Source organism: Zea mays, chromosome 8 (genome assembly GCF_902167145.1).
Source record: "Zea mays cultivar B73 chromosome 8, Zm-B73-REFERENCE-NAM-5.0, whole genome shotgun sequence".
Taxonomy (NCBI): Eukaryota; Viridiplantae; Streptophyta; class Magnoliopsida; order Poales; family Poaceae; genus Zea; species Zea mays.
The window spans coordinates 75,072,377-75,097,784 of record NC_050103.1 but is presented as its reverse complement, the minus strand read 5'-3'; the positions used below and the strand labels follow the sequence as shown (position 1 = coordinate 75,097,784).

General features: G+C 41.2%; 2 protein-coding genes across 3 annotated transcripts; one reads left to right on the top strand and one right to left on the bottom strand.

Moving 5' to 3' along the window:
• The first annotated feature begins 16,930 nt into the window (after window positions 1-16,930).
• Window positions 16,931-22,448, top strand: LOC103635372 (probable isoprenylcysteine alpha-carbonyl methylesterase ICME). The gene is made up of 12 exons (XM_008657839.4): window positions 16,931-17,343; window positions 18,168-18,244; window positions 18,445-18,514; window positions 18,594-18,674; window positions 18,762-18,836; window positions 18,985-19,086; window positions 19,212-19,349; window positions 19,724-19,789; window positions 19,874-20,014; window positions 20,521-20,611; window positions 21,130-21,295; window positions 22,067-22,448. Exons 1-11 carry the CDS (start codon window positions 17,099-17,101, stop codon window positions 21,289-21,291), a joined length of 1,248 nt encoding a protein of 415 aa, XP_008656061.1. The 5' UTR covers window positions 16,931-17,098; the 3' UTR covers window positions 21,292-21,295; window positions 22,067-22,448.
• A 448-nt stretch (window positions 22,449-22,896) lies between these two features.
• LOC100194313 (acidic ribosomal protein P2a-4) lies at window positions 22,897-25,080 on the bottom strand. Of its 2 annotated transcripts, XM_008656221.3 has the most exons (5): window positions 24,862-25,080; window positions 24,724-24,754; window positions 23,885-23,973; window positions 23,370-23,593; window positions 22,897-23,169 (listed from the first exon to the last, which is right to left on the bottom strand). In XM_008656221.3, the coding sequence occupies exons 3-5, from the start codon at window positions 23,970-23,972 to the stop codon at window positions 23,143-23,145; spliced, it is 339 nt and encodes a 112-aa protein (XP_008654443.1). In that variant the 5' UTR covers window position 23,973; window positions 24,724-24,754; window positions 24,862-25,080; the 3' UTR covers window positions 22,897-23,142. The 2 variants fall into 2 exon arrangements, with proteins under 2 accessions (XP_008654443.1, NP_001132823.1); NM_001139351.1 differs by having other exon boundaries at window positions 22,930-23,169; window positions 24,724-24,892.
• Between the last annotated feature and the right edge of the window lie 328 nt (window positions 25,081-25,408).

Sequence of the window (25,408 nt, the reverse complement as noted above, 5' to 3'; positions counted from 1 at the left end):
GAGATCTGCTTCATCGAAGGGCTCCATGTACTCTCCTCTAGGGATCTCGGCGAGTGGTTGGTGGGTCGGAGAGGTGGAGAGGGAGGGGAAGACGTGATCTCACGCACGGTTCCATTGAATCAAGGATTTCGGGTCCAGGCGTCTGCCACCCGTCGGCACGCTGCGTGACTGAATGCCCGTTGAACACGGAGAGGGGTGCGAATCCGTGTAGGTTTTAGGCCCTCTTTGGTAGGTCTCTCGTATCAACAACTCTAGCTCTAGCTCATCTAGAAAAATAGCTCTTTTCTTATGTTTAGGAGAAGTCCCTAGAGCAGCACCCTATTTGGTTGGAAATCACAGCTCCTCCTATTTTTGTTGGAGAGGGAATGAAGGAGAGAGCCAGAGAAGCCTCTTTTTTGGGCTCTCGGCTTCGCTTGGTTTCTATGGATGGTTCATTCTTGTTTTTTGGAGAAATCAGCAGATGAGCTCGTCGTTTGGTAGATTGTAGGAAGGAGATGTTGGGAGAGCCTTTGAAAGAGCCCTACCAAAGGGGCCTTAATAAGATGAGATTAGTTCAACGTAGCTCCAGATCGTGTAACTCAAAAACTCATTGATAGATGGTAATATGGATGAACACAAAAAATGTGTAGTTGTTTTTTTATGAATATGGTCAACCTTGCTGCTCATCCAAACACCGTTCATTGGTGGCATGGCATGGTGGGGCACCGAGGAACGTGATCGCTGTTGGATTGCAAATAACCTAGTTCAAATACAATAATAGCTATGTCATAATGTATCATCCTCGAAAAACCCTATGGGAAAAATAGAGGATATGACATAGGCCTTGTGTTGATGTTGCCTCGTTAAAAACTTCGAATGAAAAACTCAAACAGGGGAAAACTCATGCAAAGAAAAGAGTACAACATGATGTAGAAACAAGTTCTTCCGATCAAGAGGAAAACTCCCCCTAATTCTTGCAAATCACTAAGTCATCCCATACCTACTCTCAAACACATTAAAAAAAATGTGGAGTAAGGTAGAGACTTAGTTTAATTTGTAACTTGTTTTCATCTAAACAACACAAAGTGATATTATCTTCATAGATAATATGATATAGAATGATTAGTGTAAGTGACCATTAATCTCTATTGATAGACATTTATCAAACAGCAAGTCAAACTTACTAGAAGTATGTCATTGATCTTGTATCTGGGGATCTTCTATAGATATCCAAGATTAGTATATCCAACCATAACTAGATCACGAGTACTCTTAGAGAACATAACTCGATCTCATGTGTTGTTAGCTAGCAAATCATTGCAAAGCAATATCTGGTCGGATGCTCTTGCAATATACAATAGCACATCTCATGATCCGAGAAAATCAAATAACCATGATTCCTTTATATTGATTTTTCTTCAATATATGTTGGATATAGACAACTTCATATCCAAGATACTAAAAAAGTTTACTTTGAATTGAAAATCCCTTTCAATTCGTATCCTCTATCTTGAACTCCATCGATAGGTATTGTATGTTTAGAAATATGTTGCACATATTTACACTAAACATACCATTTTTCGTGTATCCCTTTGGAAGGAAGGATTCACTAGGTCGATTGTACCATATTTTACAAGAATACTCTAAGTCATAAAGACTTTCCAAGTATTGTGAATTTGTGATAGGTGATTATTTATTTGGAATCCTTCAAGACTCCAGAAATATCATAATCTAGTGATCACATATGCATATGTTGTCACTACATCTATCAACTGCACATATGCATATGATGCCACTACATCTATCAACTGCACAGATATATGATTTACTGCCCATAGTATTGTATCGGAATTTTACGACTCATAGTAGAAGAGAATTTATAGCATTAAAATAATGCTTGGGTTTGTGTAAAAACTCAATTGCTACTAGCCATGCTTTCTCAACACCTCATTGTTTCCATGTCCATGAAAACAAACTTGCATCCACAGTAAGATACCATGAAGTGGAAATAATTCAACACTTCTTTCCGGTGAGCAAGGCTATCTCTGCAACATTGTGTCACTCAACAAGATCCATTTTGAGCATACTCGTGCTCTGTTATGGCCATAGTCTTTTGGATCACTTGGAGCACATATACAATTGTTGAGATGTATGTATCAACACTTGTAGCTTTCAAGCAACACAATTCTCCAGTTGGCATGAAGTCATTTTCTTATGCACCCTTATGATTTCTCGTGAAATCCCAAAATGAGAATCAAGGGCTTCCGATACCCTAGCCTCATCAGTGTGCACTGAGCTAGGTTGTGAATGTTTTCCATTCACAGGATAATTCATATCCTCTAGGTGTCCACCAACATTAGGTTGATTACCAACGAATAGTTTGTCTATATTTACTATCTTAGAATGTCTAGCCTTCATCTGCTTGCAAGCTTCTTAATCCCAATGTGTGACCATACTTCTCTCCCTCTTATCTATAACATCGTTGCAACAAGGAGTTAAGTGGTCTTCCATGTAACCACTCTTTCTAGCACTTCCACATAGGATTAATTTAAGTGACACCTCATAGTAAATGCACATGGCAGTCAATTTGCAACTTCTTGCAAATCATTCGAACCTAAAGGTTCAACTTTAGTACGTGATCCTGAGCCTAAATGTTTACTGCATTCATTATAATTCTCTGACATTCTTTTTGGTACTTAAAATCTCCCCCTAACGCCTGGAAAAGCTCATGATTCAAGCTAGCATATAGACCGTAAATATATTCTCACAAAGAAATTCTAAATACTTAATGATCAACGGAGAATGAATTCTCACATAGATCCCCAGCTTTCTATGTGCCCACATGTACGCTGCGGTGGTGAGATTGGGAAACATACACAATATACACATGGGAAATCTTTCATGGATCCCACGTACTAAAAACAATAGGGGAACTTGTACGTGCAGTACATGCAGTTAATCACAATTCAGGAGCATGCAAAACTACCTAACTCCAACCATAACTTGTTGGAAATGACAATTCATTACTAATGGTCATGAACGATCTAAAATTTCTGAATCATAGATTCGTCATATTCATTATGGATATCATTCTGAATACCAAGGCAAACAATTTTCATTGTAAGAATATTTGGTAAATTCGGTAGTGTGGAGGCTAATATGTTCAAGTTTAAGACATTATTACTTAATGGTCTCATGTTGTCCGAAGGACACACTTTAGGTCATCATATAGATGCACCATAGAACCATCTAAAGCCTTCAATGTCCATACAATCTCTGTAATGGACCACACTCGTTCTTTTGAAAACAATTCAAAGAACTTAACCAATTCAGATCAGATTTTAAGATAAGAGGGACTTAAAATCTCATTCTCGATGATACTCATCAAGTATCTATCTTATGGGAAAACATGACCAATAGAATTGTCCATAACTTTTCATTTCATCCGAACAATGGAATGACCAATACAATCTTACCCAGCTTGGTAAGTATCATCATATGAAAAGTTATAACAAATGCAACACATTGTACAGGAGGATGTATGTATAATACAATCCATAAGAAATATTTTCGAGAAACAAATATAATATCCATCACTATCACCTTATGTTTCCACATGATAGAAATAATATGGATATCTCTATAATTTGGTAAGATAAAAATAGAATATATCAACACATCCTTGATACCTCCATTACCAAAGGGGATATCATGATATTGCATGAAGCGATTGTCAGAATATTCTTTACTCTTTCCAAAGGAATATGAGAATATTTTGCTTCCCCACTTATATAGTTTGTGGTTCAATTATCCACATTGCATGTTTCTTCCTCAATTGTAAGAATCCCCGTACAAGTTTGCACAACTCAAATCAATAAGTTTGTTCAACTTCAAATGGATGAGTTTGTTCAACTCAAATTACATGAGTATTTAACTCCAATCGATGAGTTTTTTCAACTCTAATCGATGAGCTTGTTCAAACCAAATCGCATGGTGTGTGTTCAACTCACATCGATGAGTTTCTCAACTCAAATTACGTGAGTGGTCAACTCCAATCGATGAGTTTGTTAAAACTCAAAATTCATGAATTTTTACACTCAAATCACATGAGTGTGTTCAACTCACATCGCATGAGCTTGAACATATCACAACATCAATAAATATGACTCAATAATAATGAGATTATATCAAATCTTATGGATCATTTGAATAATACTCAAAAGCAAATCATCAAACAAAGTGGTCTTCTCTTAGAAATAGAAGTGTTGTTACGTGATTTAGCTTAAATCACGATTAACACAACCAACCATTGTTATCATGTCAGATGGAAGATTGAAGTACACTTCATATCTTAGCTTTCATGAGTAGTATGCATCTATTGGGATTTCATATACAAGATTAGATGCTTGGGCATACAACACTATATCACGTATGGTGTAATGACAAATGAGTTTGTCATACTCATTGCCCTTCTCTTTTTAATACTTGTATATTTGCTTCTTGTTGTATTTGCATTGGTCAGTTGGGTTCATAGATTAATAATAGTGTTAATCCAATGAACCTCATGTTGTTCTCAACATTATTCTAAACATTATGAACCTCACATGAAAGGCGTCACAAAAACATTAGCATTAATGATGAGCCTTCAAAAGAAGTTCACCATATTATTCATTATGTGTCTAGAAAAAATGGAGAATAATGTTGATAGTATGCAACAATTTAATGTCAAGCAAATTTTATCCAATGAACATTGAGGATAATTAAGCCCATTAGGTGAGTTCATCAAACTCTATTAAATAATTACCCTTCAAATGACATAACAATTTTTATGATGTTGTAATAATACTGCAAAATATATCATATCTTCATATGTTGGAGAATTCTAGGCATCACATAAAGTGTACCAAAAGATTTCTCAAAATTGGTGGACACAACGTAGATAATCTCCAAGTAATGAAACAATGGAGTAGATCTCCCAGTAGTGGGCAAAACTTTTGCTACCTAAAAGCATAGTTTCAGGGTTGATATATTCAAAGAACACACTGCAACCAATGCTTAGGACTCCACTACCCTGTGTTTGACCAAAATTTCAAAAATAAAATGGTAATCACCATAAAGGTGAACAACCAACATCACATCTCCTACATATCTACTTAGGAAAACACATATAGGTAATCATCATCATCATATGATGTACATCTCTTACTGATAGGCAAATAATTTTTTGCTTTCTAAAAGCTTGGTCTCAGAGCAAATAAATTCCAAAAACTTATTGCAGCCAAAGCCTAGATCTCCATCATGTGTTGAATAATCCCAAATTGAAAATATGCATTATATTTTGCAAGAACTCATCATTTAATTAGGTAGAACTTAATTAAAATAATTCTTTGAGTTGTCAGCGTGACCGCGGCGTCCTACCTGACTCCATATCCCACGAACCCATGTAAATTAAGAATCACACTGGTGATGTTGTAAGTTCAAATGCAAAATCCTTGAAATTACATATGATATGAGTTGCATGAAGGTACTCAACCTTACAATTGAATGAATATTTTGAGTGTTAATGGGCATTGAATAGATAATCCTCAAATTAATGAGGGTTTGAGGTAGATATCCTAGTAGTGAGCAAGAAAAATTATTGCCTAGAAACACGGTCTCTGGACTGATAAGTTTAATAAATGAACAAACCATAGATAATGCTTAAGTGTCCATTATCTATGCTCTACTAATTTTCAAAATAACATCCAAGAACTTCATATGATCTTTTTGGGTTAGCACCTATAGGTAATCATCTCGAAAGATGTAGACCTTATAGTGATAGGCATTTCAAATGCGGCCTAAAACACAGTCTCAGGGCTACAAATCTCTATAAAAGAATTTAGTGCAGCCCATGTTTAGGACTCCATCACCCTGTGCGTATCCCAGAAATTATAATTTTATTTTGCGTGAGGAATAAAATAGACAAATATGCACAAAAACATGCAAGATTAGGGATCTAATTATTCCAAATTAGATATATAACACTATTGCGAACTGCACTAAAACATAGTCCAATACTTAAAACTGCAGTAAATAAATAAATAAATAAGAATATAAAACACAAGCCCATCTAGGCGGCGGTCCAGCCAGGCAGATGGCCCAGCCAAGCGGCCAGCCAGGCGGTCGACCCATTAGCGCAGGGGCACGGGCGGCCTCATAAGGGGTGACGGTTAGGGTTTAGGGTTTTTAACCTAACTGCTCCTCCCTCAGTAGTCGTGGCGGCGACGACCGCTCCGGTGGCCCCTAGTTAGGCGAGGGCGCAGCCCTGACACGGCGTCCCCGGCCCAGGCGCGGGCTCGTCGACGTTGGCCCCGACACGTAGGAGCGGGCGCGTGCGCAGACCTAGCGGCGCGCAGCCTCAGCCGACGAGCACGGGCTCGGCCTCGATGGCTCAAGGGCGTCTGACGTGGCCCTGTCTGGCCCCAGCGCGGCTGCGCGGGCACTATTGGCCCAGCGCGGGTCCCTCAGGCCAGGCGTGGCATGCCACGGCGTCCAACTAGGCACAACCATGGTGTGCGAGTGTGTCTCTAGCATTGCTGCCACCGCCGCTCTCTAAAAGTCGAAGAGAAACTGTGTGCATCGTGCGTACGGTTTTGGTGATTGAAGCCCATCTTTTCCTTCTTGCAAGCGACAGATTCTTCTCCTTTTCTCTATTCTCGCGAGATAACATATTGAATTGCAAATATAACGAGACACAGAAGGTGGCCAGAAATAAATCAATTCATAGTTCTTTATTAATAGAATGGTTGCTTATATAGAGGTACAAGGGTACGACGTATGAACACGTTCGCACGTCGAAGGGTGCGACGAATGGCCATGTCTGTTCGTCGATTGACTTTCATAAAGGATGGCTGTTGAGATCATCCTTCAACAATCGTGATCCCCTTATCATGCTGAGCAGATGCAGAGCAATCCATCCGTTTTGTGGTCCATTTCCGACCACGGGCGCCGCACGCTTTCCACCACCGCTTCAGTTTGTCGCGCCTATAGATGTTTAAACGGACCGGGCTTGCCGGGTGTTGGGGACTTGTTCTCAAATGCTTCGAATTAATAACAAGGAAACACAAAGATGTTAAGTATAAACGCCCTTCATTCGCTGAAGCATTATCTCCCCAAGGATTTAATGAGCTTCGGACGAAGGTCATAAGTAAAGTATCACGAAGGTTTCACCTTCGTAATCATATTAGTAAGACAACAATGAAAAATGAAGTATAAAGTATGAAATATATTCACATGTTTTATTATATAAATATGCAAGTATTAAAACATAATATTTAGGCACATTTGTACCTTCGCCTTGGCGGAAAGCAATAATTCAAGCGTAACGTGTCCGTGATTATAGGATCGCGTGAACAGTGTCGGGATACTGTTCACCTATTTATAGGCACATGATGCAACCTGCGCAAAATTACATTTATGTCCTTTACAATCGACTATAATAATGACACAAAACATCATGGGTCTTTAAGTCAATTCATCTTTAAGTCGGTTCAACCCTTCATCTTGAGATTTGTCTTTGTGCCGAAGCTTTATAGATAATAGCTTCGGCGCTTGCTTCTGAGAAGACCTTTCGAAGGTGCTCTTTTTAGGATCTTCAGCTACGAAGCACACCCCCAACTGTAGCCCCATCGCGGTGCTAGATCGTTTTTTGTAACGAGCTTGATCCGTGAAAAAGTCTTCTAGGCTTCGGGACGCCGAAGATCTAAAAAACACCTTCCCTGAGCTCGTTGGCGAGAAACGATTAAAATAATCGTCGTGCGCGCCCCATCTTGCACCAATTACGCACACGCTAGCGATTCACCTTCTCGGACCCTATGGCCCACCGAGTGAGTGCGGGTGACTGTTTTGTTCGGTGCTGGAGACCTTGCCGATTCACCTTCCCACCTGTGGCACTATATAAACAGACGGGTAGGTGTGAAGTTACCACAGCATTCATTGCTATTGCACTGTTTTGCTGCCAAATTTTTAGTCATAGCCGAAGCTCAATCATCGTGCTCAGACGAAACTTCGCTTGTGATTCTGCTTCGGCACGAGTAAGAGCTTCGAAGAAAACAAAAAAGTTAACACCAAAAATTTCAAGTAAGTCATAATCAAATGGCCAGAGTTTGCTCTACTGCTCGGGTCGATCGTGAGGGAGATGAGACCGAAGCTACTGACACTGTTCCTATTTCGGAAGCAATGAAGCGCTCTGGGTTGGTAACACCGGAGGACATGCCTGCTGCCGAAGACATCCCTGCTGCCGAAGCAGAACAGGCTGCTGTTGAAGAAACTGATTCCGAAGATGATTACAGCAGCGTAGTGCCGAGCAAGCCTAGCCACCTGGACTTCGGAAAGTCTACCATCTCCGAAGCTGATTTTCCTAAGATGGTGAAGCTGGGCTATCTTAGTGAAGCAAAGAAGGAATTGATTCATTTTGTGGAGAAGAAACTATCTCGAAGCCGGGAAAAAATGAAGTGGTGGTTTTCAAAAGTCTTTTTAAAGCTGGTTTAAGATTCCCTCTGAACAAGATGATTGCTGGTGTGTTAAAGAAATATGGGATCTACCTTCATCAGCTGACGCCTAATGCTATCGTTAGGCTAAGTGTTTATATCTGGGCCCTCCGAAGCCAGGGGGTGGAACCATTCGCCGAAGGTTTCTGCCGAGTACACGAACTGCACTACCAAACCAAAGCTTGGGGAGATGGTTTGCATGAAAATTTTGGCTGCTACAACTTTGCTTACCGCAAAACCACAAAGTTCCCAGTGATTAGCTACCGAAGCAAATGACCAGCAGGATGGAAATCGGAATGGTTTTATGTCAAAGTTGACGAAGATGAAGATAAATTGGTCCAGAGTCCATTAGAACTGACCTTCGGAGAAACTAGACCCCCGTGCAACATGATACGGGGGAGCCCGAGCCAGATTGCTTTGGCTGAATTTTGAGTAATTGCAGATCATATTGGCACTAGAGACTTAGTGCAGGAATTTTTGGCCTTCAGAGTATTTCCTACTTTGAAGGAGTGGGAAATGCCGAAACTAGAGGGGGAGAAGAAGAAAGGGGAGCTTATCCGGCTGCCTTACCACTACAAGTTCAAGAAACATTTCAAAGTACCCTGCCAAGAATGGCTGGATACAATCGAAGTAATGTGCAACGAAATTCTTGGAAATTATTCTAAAAAAGAAGATCAATTGATGACAGCAGCCTTCGGCACCCGTCCGAAACGAAGGCTAAATAGAGTGATGGATGCTATAGGCTTTGAATATCCTGACTATGAGCGACTAGACATGGGTGCCGAACGGCAAAAAAGAAAAAGAGTGGCTAGTGCTTTGAATAAAGACGACGAAGATCAACCAAAGAAGAAGAAACAAGAATCTGAGGCGAAAGCAGTTGCTTCGAAGAAAAGAAAGGCCTCGACCCCAAAGCAAAAATCAGTTGATGAGGAAGAGAAGACTTATGCGACATCTTCTGCTACTGAAATAGAGGAAATTCTAAAGGTAATGACTGAAACTTTGCCTGTCAAACTAAGTCCATTGGGGCTTCATCTGACGAAGCTTTTTCATAAGGAAAAGGAGCCCACAAAAACAAAGGCACCTAGGCCAAAGAGGCAAAGGATTGTTACTGTGACAGAAGTGATTGAAGCAACTCCACCCAGGGCTTCAACTCCGAAGGTGCCTGCTATTGAGAGCACAACAGCCACTGAAGTTGCACCTTCGGAGGCCACAGATGCCGAAGCTACTAGAGCCAAAGACATTAATTTGGAAAGTGTGGCTCTTAATATAGATAAAATTCTGCTAGACATGGCTGCAGAAGAAGCTACTGGAGCCACCGAAGAGGCTTTGGCCCCAGAGGCCGAGAAAAAGAAAGAAATTGTCGAAGAAACACTAGAGGATGAAATTTTCAATTTTCAAAACCTGGTTGGTCAAGAATTAACAAAAGCCGAAAAAGAAGAATTAAAAGAGTATGCCATTTCTTGCGGCTATCGACCAGGGGCACTTCTCTTCGGAGGTGTTGATGATGAGAAGCTAAGCTGCATCCAAGATCAAACTGGAGCAAAGGTTATCGGTACTCTATCAAATAGTATCGTTTTCCCGAAGCTCGAAGCTGATATTAGCCGCTACCGACGACAGCACATCGTCGGTAGTTTGTTTTATTCCAATTTCAAGGTAAACAATCTCCCTCTAACTTTTTATTTTCATAAAAAAATGTTTTCTAACGAAGGTTGTTCGTGTACAGAGTATGCTATTGAGCAAAGCTTTGAAGATGCAACAGGATTTAGAAGACAAAAAGCACGAGGTTATAATTGAAAACTTAGAAAACAAAATAAAAGATCAAACAACTGCTTTTGAGAAAAAAGAGTTCGAACTCCAAACGACTGAAGGTTTACTAGCAGAAGCCGAAGCTAAAATAACAGAACTGAATACGGAGCTTCTCTATCAGTCAGAAGGTTTCGAACAAGAAAAGCTGAAGCTTAATGAAAAACTTGAGGCTGAAATCCAGAATGGTTTAGTTTTGAAAAAATCATTGATAGACCTTCAGAACAAATGTTTGAAATTCAGCAATCAATGTGTTCAACGACTGAATAAGGTGTTTTATTCAGTCGGGGCCAGTAGTGAAAAATTTATTCCTTCGGCTGAAGATCTACTAGGAGCCTTCGAACACATCGAAGGTGAGATTGATGACCTCGATGATGTTATTGCTGGGCACGACGACTTTTGTGCCCTGATAGCTTCTCGGGGCACCGCTGCTGCGTTCTTGAAATCTGGCTGTGAGCACGGAAAAATTATCAACAGACCCAATTTCAGCCTATCACCAGCAATTCCAGATGATATTCCTAATCTCGCACGAAGCATTGCGAATAAATTTATAAAGGTGATATGGACAAAGGGTGGGCGAGAGAAAGCTGGTGACGAAGCAATAGAACCACCTTAAGCTGGTAACAATATTATACCTTATGATTACCTTTTCCTTTGAATTTTGAATTTAGCTTATAATACTTACATACATGTTGACCAAGCCGAAGCTGAAGCTGCAGAATAAAAGGAAGAAGCTCCAGAGTTGCTGTCGAAGCCCGAATAGTCTGTAAAAATAGCTCAAAAAACTCCTGTGATAACTTGTATCTGATGTAATTGAATTTCACTTTGTAATATAATCTTACTTTTCCGTCCATGTATGAAATGCTTTGGTGTGGACGAAATTAATACTTTTGAGCCATAGGCGAAAACACCTTCCCTTCTTTGCGTACACAACGAAGCATAAAATTGCCTCTTTTTCTCTTTTTTCCGAAACCTTCTCTTTCGAAGCCGAAGCAAGTTTGTATGTTATGATGATGATGATCCTATGTATGTCTAAGTGAATGTTTATGAATGCAAATGTATGACGTAATGTATCGTGCAAATGAATGTTCGAAGACACATATGAAACCATAATAACAAATCTTTGCCGTTTATTTTTTGGCTTCACCGCTTATTTTTCGGTGTATCAGCGCTGACTTTTCGCTGTAAGCCTCCCTTAGGAGCTTCTTCGCCTTTTATTTCGGCGGAATCAGCGTTGACTTTTCGCTGTAAGCCTCCCTCAGGAGCTTCTTCGCCTTTTATTTCGGCGGAATCAGCGTTGACTTTTCGCTGTAAGCTCTGCATTCCCTTAGGAACGACTTTTGAGCAGAAAACTTACGCTGCGCTCCCTTAGGAACGGCTTTTTATAGCTTCGTCGTGCTCTGCATCCCCTTAGGGACGTCTTTCGAGCTTCTCCGTGTTTTTTCTTTTTCTCGTTGCACTCGATGGTGCATGGCTAGTTTTTACATTTACATCTTCGGGGGATACTGCTCTTGTAGAGATTATATATAAGAAAAAGAGAAATTACATGGTATGGCCCCATTAAAAACCTTTCTCCCCCTTTGGAAAGGAAAAGGGTGCCATAGGAAAGAATAAAAAAGATTACATCAGGTTACACATAATACCACCGAAGCTCAACCGCATTCCAAGATCTAGGAATGTCGATGTCGTCCATATCCTTCAGCCTATAGGAACCGGGTCTTGACGAAGATACTACCAGGAAAGGCCCTTCCCATTTCAACTCTAGTTTGCCTACTGTGTCTGGGTTGGCAATTCTCCGAAGTACCAAGTGTCCTGGCTTAATATTTTTCAACCGAACCTTTCTGTCACACCATTTTATTGTTTCGGCTTGATATTTACTGATATTCTCTACAGCCTGAAGCCTGATCCCTTCTATAGCATCTTTTGCCACAGAATAATCAGCTTCGTCTTCTGCCGAAGCTATTGTTCTTATTGATCCCGCTTTAGCTTCTTCTGGGGGTTATTGCTTCGTCACCAAACAACAATTTGAATGGTGTAAAACCTGTTGACCTTGATATTGTTGTGTTGTGGCTCCACACCACTTTTATTAATTCGTCCGGTCACTTCCCCCTGGGCTGGTTGAAGATTAACTTCATTATTCCTGTCATTATAATGCCATTAGCTCTTTCGACAAGTCCATTTGACTCCAGATGCCGAACTGATGCAAAATGGATCTTCGTGCCAATTTGTTCACAAAACTCTCTGAAAGCTTCGGCATCAAACTGTGTTCCATTGTCCACGGTAATGGCCTTCGGCACTCCGAAGCGACACACAATATTTTGCCAGAAAAACTTTTGGACAGTAACCAAAGTTATTGTGGCTAAAGGCTTCGCCTCAATCCATTTAGAAAAATATTCCACTGCCACTACAACATATATTAAATTCCCTTGTGCTGGTGGAAGTGGGCCTAGCAAATCAAGGCCCCATCTTTGCAATGGCCAAGTGGGCTGTATTAATTGAGTTAGAGACGAAGGTTGTTTTTGTTCTCTTGCACATTTTTGACAACCTTCACATTTTTGGACTAATTCTGTTGCATCCGAAGCTGCCTTCGGCCAATAGAATCCTTGACGAAAAACTTTACCCAACAAAGGCCTGGATCCGATATGAGATCCACACAGGCCTGCATGTATTTCTTTCATCAGCTCTATACCTTCAGTTCTGGATAAACATTTGAGTAATGGAGAACAGACTCCATGCTTGTATAACTCTCCTTCTATTATTACATATGGACGGGCTCTTGCCGCTATTCTCTTTTGATAAGCTTCATCATCTGAAAGGAAATTGCCCTGGAGAAAAGACATGATCTCAGTTCTCCAATCTTCGCTATAAACAGGAGATATATTGATCACTGCTCTTTCAAGAAGGTCAACCGAAGGTGCTTTTATTGTTTCAAAGAAAACTTTCGAAGGTAATGGCAGCCCCTGTGCCGCTGACTTGGCTAGTAGATCAGCGTGTTCATTTTCTCCTCGTGGAATATTCTTAACAGAAAACCCTTCGAAGGAGGCTTCAAGTCTTCGAACTGTATTCAAATATTTTTCAAGCTTCGGATCTCTTGCTTTGCAACTTTTGTCAACATGGCCAGAAATGACTTGGGAATCAGTTTTGAGGACCGCCCTTCTTATCCCCATTGCTTTCAACTTCCGAAGGCCCAAAAGCAAAGCTTCGTATTCAGCAATATTATTTGTACAACTAAAATCAAGTTTCACTGCGTAGCATGTTCTGACTTTGGAAGGTGCAATTAAGACGGCAACTGCACCTGCCCCGAAGGTTCCCTAAGAACCATCGCAGAATACTGTCCAGGCTTCGACATCTTTACTTGCTTCTTCTTCCTGAGCCCCTGGCGTTCAGTCAGCAATGAAGTCTGCTAACGCCTGGGAATGAATCGAAGATCTGTGCACATAATCAATGCAGAACTCATTGAGTTCCGCGGCCCACTTTCCAATCCTTCCAGTAGCTTCTCTATTTCTCATAATATCCTTCAAAGGCTGTGAAGAAGGAACAATTATATGGTATGCTTGAAAATAATGTCGAAGTTTCCTGGAAGCTATCAAAACAGCATACAGCACCTTCTCCAATTCTGTATAGTTTTTCTTTGATAAACTAAGAACTTCGGAGACGAAGTATATTGGGGCTTGCTTTTTGGTTTGCCCTTCAAGCTTCTCTTGGACAAGTGCCGCACTTACCGCTGAGTGCGAAGCTGCGACATATAACAACAGAGGAGCCCCTGGCGCTGGTGGAGTTAATGTCGTTAAATCTATCAAATACTGCTTCAGCTCGTCGAAGGCTTTCTGCTGAACTGATCCCCATTGAAAAACTTCGGCTGACTTCAGCACTTCAAAAAATGGTAAATTACTCTCTACCGATCTAGATATGAATTGATTCAAAGATGCAAGTCTTCCCGTCAGTCGTTGAGCCCCCTTCTTTGTGCTTGGTGGTTCCATCTGAAGAATAGCTTCGATTTTATTTGGATTAGCCTCAATCCCTTTTGTTGAAACTAGGCAACCAAGGAATTTCCCCTTCTTCACTCCGAAGACACACTTTTCTGGATTCAGCTTCAGACCGGCTTGTCTAAAATTAGCGAAGGTCTCCTGCGGATCAGCAATGTGATTTTCTTGCTTCGTGCTTTTTACTATGATATCATCAACATAAGTTAGCACATTTCTGCCTATCTGAGAATGAAGAACCTTCGCTGTTATTCTGCTGAAACTTCCTCCAGCATTCTTGAGCCCCTCAGGCATCCGAAGATAACAATATGTTCCACTAGGGGTTATGAAGCTGGTTTTTGGCTCATCCTCTTTCTTCATCCAAATTTGATGATAGCCTGAATAACAATCTAGCAGACTCATAAGCTCTGACGAAGCTGCTGCGTCAACTAGGGAATCTATCCTTGGTAATGGAAACTCATCCTTCGGACAAGCCTTGTTGAGATCAGTAAAATCAATACACATCCTCCATTTGCCATTGGCCCTTTTTACCATAACAGTGTTGGCTAGCCATTCTGGGTATTTCACTTCTCTAATGACTCCGGCGCTGAGGAGTCTTTTCACTTCATTCCGAGCACCTTCGGCCTTGTCATCAGACATCTTCCGAAACCTCTACCACGACCAATGATTGTGTTGTAAGGGTACTCTATGTTAACAATATCAAACACAACTTGTTTAGTCCTTGTGTTGTTGATAAATCCGAAGGTTACTGGCATCGTGATCTTGCCAAGTGCTACAATCTGCCTTCCCCGAAGCCACAAAGGGGATGTGTGGCGTCTTGAATCTTATCTTCGGGCTCTTGCATCTGTCTGAAGGCCTTAGCAAATATAATGTCCGCTGCACTGCCTGTGTCAACCAAAACATTATGGACCAGAAATCCTTTGATAACACAAGAGATAACCATAACATCATTGTGAGGGTAATCCTTGAGCTGAAGATCCTCTTGGGAGAAAGTAATCGGGATGTGAGACCATCTTGACTCGATGAAGGGTCCTTGCACCCATACATGTTGTACCCTTCTCTGTGCCTCTTTCTTCTGCTTCTTGTTAGCCGGCTCTGAGCATGACCCGCCTGTTATCAGGAGTACAAGCTTCGGAGCCGAAGCAACTCCAGCTTTGAACGAAGCCATCAGCTCAGAAAGTGGAAGTGAGTTCACCGGAGGTGGGCGCCAATGTTGGGGACTTGTTCTCAAATGCTTCGAATTAAGAATAAGGCAACACAAAGATGTTAAGTATAAACACCCTTCGTCCGCTGAAGCATTATCTCTCCAAGGATTTAATGAGCTTCGGACGAAGGTCATAAGTAAAGTATCACGAAGGTTTCACCTTCGTAATCATATTAGTAAGACAACAATGAAAATGAAGTATAAAGTATGAAATATATTCACATGTTTTATTATATAAATATGCAAGTATTAAAACATAATATTTAGGCACATTTATACCTTCGCCTTGTCGGAAAGCAATAATTCAAGCGTAACGTGTCCGTGATTACATGATCGCGTGAACAGTGCCGGGATACTGTTCACCTATTTATAGGCACAGGATGCAACCTGCGCAAAATTACATTTGTCCTTTACAATCGACTATAATAATGACACAAAACATCATGGGTCTTTAAGTCAATTCATCTTTAAGTCGGTTCGACCCTTCATCTTGAGATTTGTCTTTATGCCGAAGCTTTATAGATAATAGCTTCGGCGCTTGCTTCTGAGAAGACCTTTCGAAGTTGCTCTTTTTAGGATCTTCGGCTACGAAGCACACCCCTAACACCGGGCGGCCCGAAACCCGGCACAGGTTTGGCCCGGCACGAACCCGGCACGACACATAGTGAACCGGGCCCGTGCCGGCCCGGCTCGGTCACTGGGCCGTGCCTGGGCCGAAGGCGTGGCACGACGGGCTAGGTCCGGCATGGCCCGATTTTATTTTTTTTCTATTTTTTCATATAAATACATATATTATACTTGAATATAGAGTATAAACACAAGAAACATGTGTTTTTGTTGGTTATGTGGGTGTAAATAAATGCTTAGAGCTAATAAATATGGTTTAAACCCTAAAAATGCATACTTTTAGGATATTTTTATCATTTAAACGTTATATATTGTTATAGGCCCGTTAGGCCCGTCGGACCATGGACCGGCCCGGCACGATTATTAACGTAGCGGGGCGTGTTTGAACCTCGTTTGGAGCCCGTGGACCGGCACAGCCCGTCCATTTGGACATCTCTAGTGACGCCGTGCTCGTGACCGTTAGTCGTGCTCTCTCGCCCACAGCGGCGCTCGAGCCGCCCGGCGCACGCGCAAGCCAGCTCGCCGGCAGTCGGCACCGGCGCCACGTGCCGTTCGGTCATTGGACCAGCCAACGGCAGACCCAGTCAGCATCGCAGAGAGGCCCCATTTTCTCAGCCGAAACGAGGCCTAGCCCACCACAGCTGTTGTAGAGACTCGTGGCTCCGAAGGGGCGTATGGGCCTCAGGAGTTTCCAAGAGCCCATCACCAAATTGCCAGCCCCGCGTCCTCCCCTCGCGGCCTCACCTGTCACCAAGTCACCCTCCCATGCACTGCAAAGACCACACAGACAGACAAAGCCACATGCGGCGACTCGCGCGCTCATCCGCTCCCCAATTTTGGCTCCCCCCCACGAACCTCCCCCGCCCCCCTCTCTCTCTCCATGACTCCACCTCCAGGCCACCCCGAGTCCGCTCCCCTCACGGCCTCACCCTACACTGCTACGGGGACCCTCGCACCCGCTGATCGCCGTTGCAATGCAGCTCGCCAGCGAGCACCCCGCCTGCGGGCGCGCGAGCGCCGAGGGGGAGGCCTTCGTTCCGCGCAGCGGGGCCCAGGGCCTGCGCCGCCGCACCGGCGCGGCCCCGCTCGACTACTCGAGCCCCCGCAGCGGCCGCGCGGGCGACGGGAAGCGCACCACCTTCCGGGAGGACGTCGGGCACGCCGCCGCCGAGACGTACCTCGTCACGGGCCTCGCCTTCACCCTGCTCGGATACCTCGGGTGATCTGCATTTACCAATATTACGCGCGATTGTTAACGACCCCCACCCCCTCCGCATCTTGCTGGCTCCGATCGCTCTGAAATTGCGGGTGCTGCGATATGGTTCCATGCTTTGCTATAGTGTTTCCTTGATCGGTGGTGGACTGGTGGAGTGGTGGTCACTGTTTGGAAATGGGAATTGTGCCGCAGTTTGATGTGTCCTATATGTGGAGTGGTTAAGGGTAGTAGTAATTTGTAAGAACTTGCATCCCTATCTCTTATGGTGATAGGAACATGTAATGTTAGGAGCAAGCTAGTACCAACATTGTTTCCCCCTTTTTTCCAACTGTTTCTGAGGGATGATGTGGCATCTTTTGCTTGCATGGATTGGAGCGACATGTTAATTTATATTATGTAACATTTTTTAAAAGGACGACAAATGCTTTGCCGCAATTTTTATTGGACGAAGAAAAAGAAAAGATAGCTACATACTCCCTATGTCCCCTATCTTAAGATCACGAAGATTTGTCCAAAATCAATATTTTAAAATTTTGACAGTTAATAACAAAATATTCATAAATATTGACTAAATAAAAATAAAACCATTATATTTATTATTGAAACATGTACCACAATAATTTATTTTATTTAAAAATAATTATTTTTATATATATTGTTGGTCAAAGTTTTCAAAACTTTAACTTAGGATAAACCTTTGTGACATTAAGATAGAGAACAAAGGGAGTACTCATTATGCAACCTACAGTGTGTTATCCATTCACTGCAATGCACAGATGCATCCGAGCTTCATGATTGGATTTCTCACATGCTCTGTGGTTTTTCAGGGTTAGTTATCGGTGGATATCGCAGCTTATTGCACTCCTTGTTTATGCAGTTCTACTCATGCCTGGTTTCATAAAAGGTGTGTGATAAGAGATTTAGTTTTATCTTGGAATATAGTGGTTACATATTGTTTACCTCTTTCCTGGGTATTTTTCTCCAAACCTTTTCTTGGTAAACAATTTGCTTCCGTATAGGCTTTTGATAGATGGTGTTCAAATATGATCGGCATAACATGTTCTAACAACTAACATTTATACCCCATTTTTTGTTTGTTTCCAGTTGGGTACTACTATTTCTTTTCAAGACATGTTATTAGAAGTGTAATCTATGGAGAACAACCAAGAAATAGGTAAGCAAAGATTAAATAAAGTCATGTCTACATAGCGTCCTGGAGCATTTGTAATAGTAGATCTAGAGATATTATGCAGGTTGGATTTGTACATACCCAAAGATAATAGCAAATCAAGTCCAGTTGTGGCATTCGTAACTGGTGGAGCTTGGATCATTGGGTAAGTGACAGTTTCCTCACGAATTACAATACGTTACAGCGTTAATTCATGACGACTTTCCTTGTTACTGATGTGGCTTATATTTAGTTACAAGGCTTGGGGTGCTCTCCTTGGAAGGCGGTTAGCAGAGAGAGGAATTATAGTAGCTTGTATTGATTACAGGTGCTGATGCCTTAGAATTTTGTGATGTATACACCACATATGCGTAGTTCACCATTATGTTTTCAACCTGTACCTTTTTAATTAATTTTGAGTATTGACTGAATGATTTATTTTTGCTTCATCGGCAAAATTTAAATATGGATGGCAGAAATTTCCCTCAAGGAACAATAAGCGACATGGTCAGTGATGCTTCTGAGGCGATATCATTCATTTGTAACAATGTTGTTAGCTTTGGAGGGGATCCTAATAAGTAAGTGATACTTTGACATTTGTTTGCAAGTAGTAGTACTTACAGTTGTTCTTTGAGCATCTCTACTTTAGATCCTGTATTTTAATTGTTAACTTTTAATAAATGAATTTATGATGAATCTGTAGAATCTACTTGATGGGCCAATCAGCAGGAGCACATATCGCGGCCTGCGCTCTCTTAGAGCAAGCAATTAAGGAATCTAAGGGAGAGAATACCTATTGGAATGTGGCTCAAATAAAAGCATATTTTGGTTTATCTGGAGGGTGAGAACTTGAAAGCCTCGGCATCTGTTTTAATGTCTGTAAATTTACATTTTTAATCATATATCATATTATTAATCATTTCTCAATAGTGCCAGCACATAAGATAATTTTATCTGATAAAGCACTAAACATACTTGCACCATGCTTGAATAATGAATTCTGATATATGAAACTGGGCCTAGCCCTTCACTTCTAGAAAAGGCTAGACTTCTTCGATTTCAGCAGACTGAATTTTGCATTTTGGCAAATAGGAATATAAAATGATCTGTCAAACAAAACATACTATTGCCACCCTGTTTCTGCTGTTCCAAACTGAGATACTAAGGTTGTGTTGACAATCCTACATGACATATATACTTATTTTCAATTTGCAGATACAATATCCAAAATTTGGTCGATCACTTTCATGAGCGTGGTCTTTATCGTTCAATATTTCTCAGGTAAATAATGTGGATTTACTTTTTGTGAAGGTGTTCTTTTTGCAATTGAGTAAGTGCTGACTAAATTACAAGCCACGATTTCAGCATAATGGAGGGAGAGGAATCACTGCCACATTACTCACCTGAAATTGTCGCCAAAAAATTAAGTGCAGAAACCATATCTCTACTACCTCAGATTGTACTATTGCATGGAACAGCAGATTACTCCATACCATCATCTGCCAGGTTCATTATTTTTGTTCTGGGCTAGTTTACTCTAACCGGGTTATTGATACCTTAAGTGTTTGCATATTTTCCACTGCTTTATTTAGATGTCAACATCAATTTTAAATTGAATACACAAACAAAACTGTTAGCCATATTTTAGCAATTTATTTTGTTTTGAAATCCTACTCGTAGATAGCAATTTGGACTCTGACTTCTATTAACATTTTACAAAAGTTCAAAGCCAGGATTAATTAGCAAGAGCTACAAGCTCTAGAGGCGTTTATACTTTATAGCTCCATTATTTCACGCAAACATTGTCTCTTCATACTTTCAATTGTGCCCCCCCCCCCCCCCCCCCCCCCCAAAAAAAAAGTTTCTTGCCGTTATTAGTTTTCATTTCTGAAATCAAGCTCATATGACCATTATATCGTTATTTGGGAACATTGATTTGTCTTTCTTTTCGATATAATCCTTTCTTGCTCCATCTTCTGGCTCTGAATAGCTCCGTTTTATTTTATGCACAGCGAAACTTTTGCTGATGTCCTTAAACAAGCTGGTGGAAAAGTAGAGTTACAATTGTATAAAGGGAAAACACATACTGATGTATTTTTACAGGTAGGATATCTTGAATACCAGAATATGAGTGCTGAAGCCATATCACTTCGGTTCTTGTGCTTTTTAGTTTTTAAAGCTTTATCATAATTGATCAACTAACATGCTGCTATACTTGATAAGTTTCGTGTATTGGTTGTATAACCCCAATGAGAAGGATTGCAGAACAATGCTACATACATTACTGCATCTTTATTGGGGGGACATTCAGGGTGTTCCTAAATCCTAACTGGATATGTTCGTGAGATGAGATTTATAGATTATATGTTACAGGATGTCGTGGGCTAGGCCCTCTCAGATCACTTTACTGAAACCTTAACTGATTGAAAAATATCTACTTTCGTTTCGAGCGGTGTTTGAATTGAGAAGAAAGCTCTGTGCAATAGTAAACAGAGCCATTTGAAATTCTGGCATCGTACTGGAGTTCTGCAAAAGATTCACTGAAATATTGTATCATCCAAAACTTCACATAGTTATCCTTTTCTAGTTGTTTGTAGCCTTGACTTGATGCTCCATTGTAGGATCCACTAAGGGGCGGCAGGGACAAACTGGTTGAAGATGTTTTATCTGTCATTCATGTTGATGATGCAAGTGCGCGTGAGAGGGACGCTTCGGCACCTACCCCTGAGCGCCTGGTTTATGAATGGCAAATTAAATTGGCCCGCCAAATTAGTCCCTTCTAAACAGGTTTTGCTTCTTTCTATATCAATATTTTGCAGTCAAATTGATCTTTCGGTTCAGCTCAATTAGGGTCTGTTTGGTTTCTCTTGGCTAAAGCAAAAGAGCTAAAATTTAGAGGATAAACTTAATACCACCATGTTTGGATCCTTGGACTAAAACAGTTACTAAAGCAACTAAACTGTTCACAAAGACCAAAATGCCCTAAGGCTATTCTCAATATTAGTTTCATGGTGGTATATATTTTACTAACTTCTATTGGTCATTGAGTTATATCATTTAATTGGTATGTTAGTTTATAAAATAGCGAAGTAAAATTTTAAATTAAGAGACATTGTTTTATTCTGAGTTTCATAACACTTTGGATGATGTGATAGTGTTGGAAAGAGTGCTACGAAATCCTCGTTGTAAATAGCCTAATACTCCCACTTTACCGTTGCGCCAAAACATGAAGCAAAACGTGGAGGGATGTCAGTTCGTAGTGGCCTTGGTACTGCCGCTGCACCAATAACCAGCTCCGGGTGGGGGTGGTGGCGGGGTGTTTGGGGCGGGTGGAGGGGCATATGGTGGAAAGGTGCCATTTTATCCCACTTTAGCTCCTCTTTGTGGGGTAATGGAGTTAAAATATTTTAGCTCCTTTTAGCTCTTGTTTGGTACTTTAGATTAAATTTTAGCCTTTTTATTTTAGGCCAGGGAAACAAAACAGGCCTTGAGTATTTGAAGTGCACGACTGAACCGATTTGTCATGCTATATTGAAAAGTTTACTTGCCTTGTGATAGGTCTGTACACAGAAAGGATTTGTTCCAAGACTTCAACAAGCATGTGTTGCAACGTGATAAACTACGTGGGGTACATGATATTTTTTGGGATTTTCACTGGGTCAAGCAAACGCAGCTTCAATCTTTGTTTGCAGGGCGCCAGTTGCCAATGATGGCAGAAGATTTGCCACTGATGGAAGAAATAAGATTTTTGAGGGGTCTCTAGGCTGTAGGCAGTGCTCTACTATACTACACCTGTTTAATTTCCTTGGTTTCTTTTTACAAAATATATGAAATCCTGATACAATTCTGTAAATAGAATACGAAGTTGTTTCATCATCGTAAAAAAACGTGGGCAATTCATGTGGGAAATGTTAAAAGTGAGATTATTTGTTGCTGCCAATGAAGCTAGACGTGTCTATGGCGAGATGGCCTGCAAATTTCCGCTGTTGGTCCCACGGTGTCGGTCAGCTGCGTTCCTAAGCATGATCCAAATATGTTTTATGACCTTTCTGTGTTACAAATAACCCTGTGTTTTTCCTATTCCTGAGTTTTGAAAATCTTGTGTTCCAATGAAACCCAGAGGCTGGAAATTAAATGGATATTAATATTTTGACAGCCAAGTCTTACAATTTGGAATATATGTATAGAAATAAATATAAAAGTATTTATAAATAATTTCATATACTTATAGAATTTGAGCATAATTTATTTTTTTAAATAAAAGGTTCCACAAGATCTTATGACCCATTAATATCAGCTTGATAATTCTAGGCTGACCGCCATCAAGTGATTTTGTGATTGCAAATAGCCATAGTAGGTGGATAAGGATGAACAAAGCAATATCAACATGTAACAACAAAATAGTTAAAAAGCCAGAAAACTTTGGGATAACCAATTCAGGATATAAGATAGAAAAACTCTGGTTCACGAGTAAATCCCAACCATCATAGCAATCTACAGCTGAATTACCAAATACAGAGACAATTAGCAGTCTTTGCAGTACTTTCCAACATAAAATAAGGTTAAAATCTAAACATGACTCTGGTTTCCCTTTGATTTCACTGCCCGAAACAATACTGTGATGACTGTGCAACCTAGTCGAAGAGGCTGAAGCCCATATCCTGCATAAAAGATAATGAACATGATAAAGTCTCTGGATGTTGTCGACAGCAAAGGAAACAACAGTATAAAAGAATATGTGGCCATTGATATCAAGATGAATTGAAAGTAGTATATTGATAATACCAGAACAGAGTACTTTATTACTGCTGTTCTGATAGGGGGAAAAAGTGCAGCCAGAATTGGAGAACAACGATCTTACATCATCGCTTTCTTCCTTCTCTTCCACCTTCTCTTCTTTCTTTGCCTCAGCTGCAGGAGCAGCTCCGCCAGCAGCAGGTGCACCTGCCGCAACAGCCACACCGCCGCCGCCACATGGGACTGAAGCAAACTTCTCTCTGCCCGCGGCAATGAGCTCGGTGATGTCCTTACCGCTCAGTTGGGACAGCAGCAGTTCCATCCTTTCATTGTCAACTTCACAGCCAACTGCAACATGAACAAGTAGGAATGATTGCATTAGATGCTTTTGCTACATGAGCCATGCGACCAAGTACAACCAGAAGAGCAGAACAATAAATCAGTGAATACAGGACCATTATTGTGATGAATACAATCAAACCAATTGTGCTAAATAATTGTTAACTTCTAGTTAAACATAAAAACCCTACATTCAAGAAGCAGGCAATGCTATTGTCAGAATTTAGTCTTTTCCATAAACCAAAGCAGAGTTAATAGTAATAATAGTTATACATTGGAATAACAGTTAAATGAAATTACCTGACTCCAGAATGCCAGTCAAATCCTCAGCGGAGGGGCTGGCATTCCCAGCGAGGACAGCAAGCAGGTAGGCAGCAACAACCTTCATCCTGCTCAAGCCATCAGAAATCATCGTATCAGTTAAGTTAACTCTTTAGCCACATGACAGTGATGTCAGGTAATAAAATGGTAAAGCAACTGAACCAAGGAACTAAAGCAAATCAACCTAAAAATCAAATTACCAGAGTACCTTGAATCTATTGTCTGTTAGAATCCAAAGAAAAGCTCAAGCACTAATGTATGATAACAAGAGTTATGTTGAAGGTGTCAGACAGCAGGACATACTGAAGCATCAGAAAAAATACCAACAGGCTTAACGGACAACCAAACAGAAGAGCATAGAGAATTAGAGACCAGTATCTACGGTGAAAACACCAAAAATTACTTGGTGAATACGTACTACAGACCACAACAAGTAAACATACACGCTCATGGACCAGAGCAAATCTTAACAATGCCCTCCTCAACTAGAGACCTAAGTAAACAAGCGGTCAAGGCATGTTATAAATGTTTCAAGGATTCATTCAAATCCCAATATGAGAATTCAGAAACCAGCGCAGCCACCACAGTAGCAGGGACCGGATCTAGTTCCGGTTCCCTAGCATCCGGCGTCACCTGCGCGTCTCATCTCCACACTACGTCGCAGGTACATCGAGCCAGAAAAATCTGGCTGACGGTGGAATCGAGCGGGCATCGACGGCGATGCGCCTTGACCATGTGGCGAGCCGGCAGACGACTCAAGGTAAACATGAGGCAACTCGAAACACTATCACAAGAAGAAGCGAAGATTCGTAACTTACGTGCTCCGAGGACACGGTCGACTGCGAATACCTGGAACAATCAAGCAAGCCGAATGAACGTCAGTGACAATTTGCGAGGGGAAGCTATATATATATAGTACAGGAAGAAGAAGAAGAAGACGGGAGGAGCGCCGCCACCTCCAGAGGAGAGGGACTACGGAGCTGCTAGGGTTTTCGCGTGCGGAGGAGACGGCTGGAAGTTTAGGTAGCTTCTGGGCTTCAGTGGGGCATATTGCCTTCACTGGGCCGGTCCGGACATCGCATGTTATTAGACTCTCTCCAGCAAGGCCCGGTAAAAGGTCCGGTACTCTAAATTTACCGTTTCTTTGGCTCCTTTTTCCCTACAGCAGCGATGGGTAAACGGTGCGCTATGATACCGGATGCCTCCGTCGGCCTGTAAACGTGGAGGAGCCCTCATGTTCGCTATGTGTGTCAGGTTCATTCGCTCACTTTGTCATTTTTTGCAGCAAGCCTACGTGGACGCTCCCTTCTCATTTATTGCTCGTTTTTTAATCATAAAATAAAGTACTGCTCTTGCCATTTTGAAAAAAAACAATATTTTGTAGTGGGTCAATATTTTTCAGCAGGTCTATGATTTTGTCCAATACTGAATAAAATGTATAAAATAAAGTCTAGTAGCATTTAAAAAAAGATTAGTAATATAGGTTACCAAACGCAATTAATT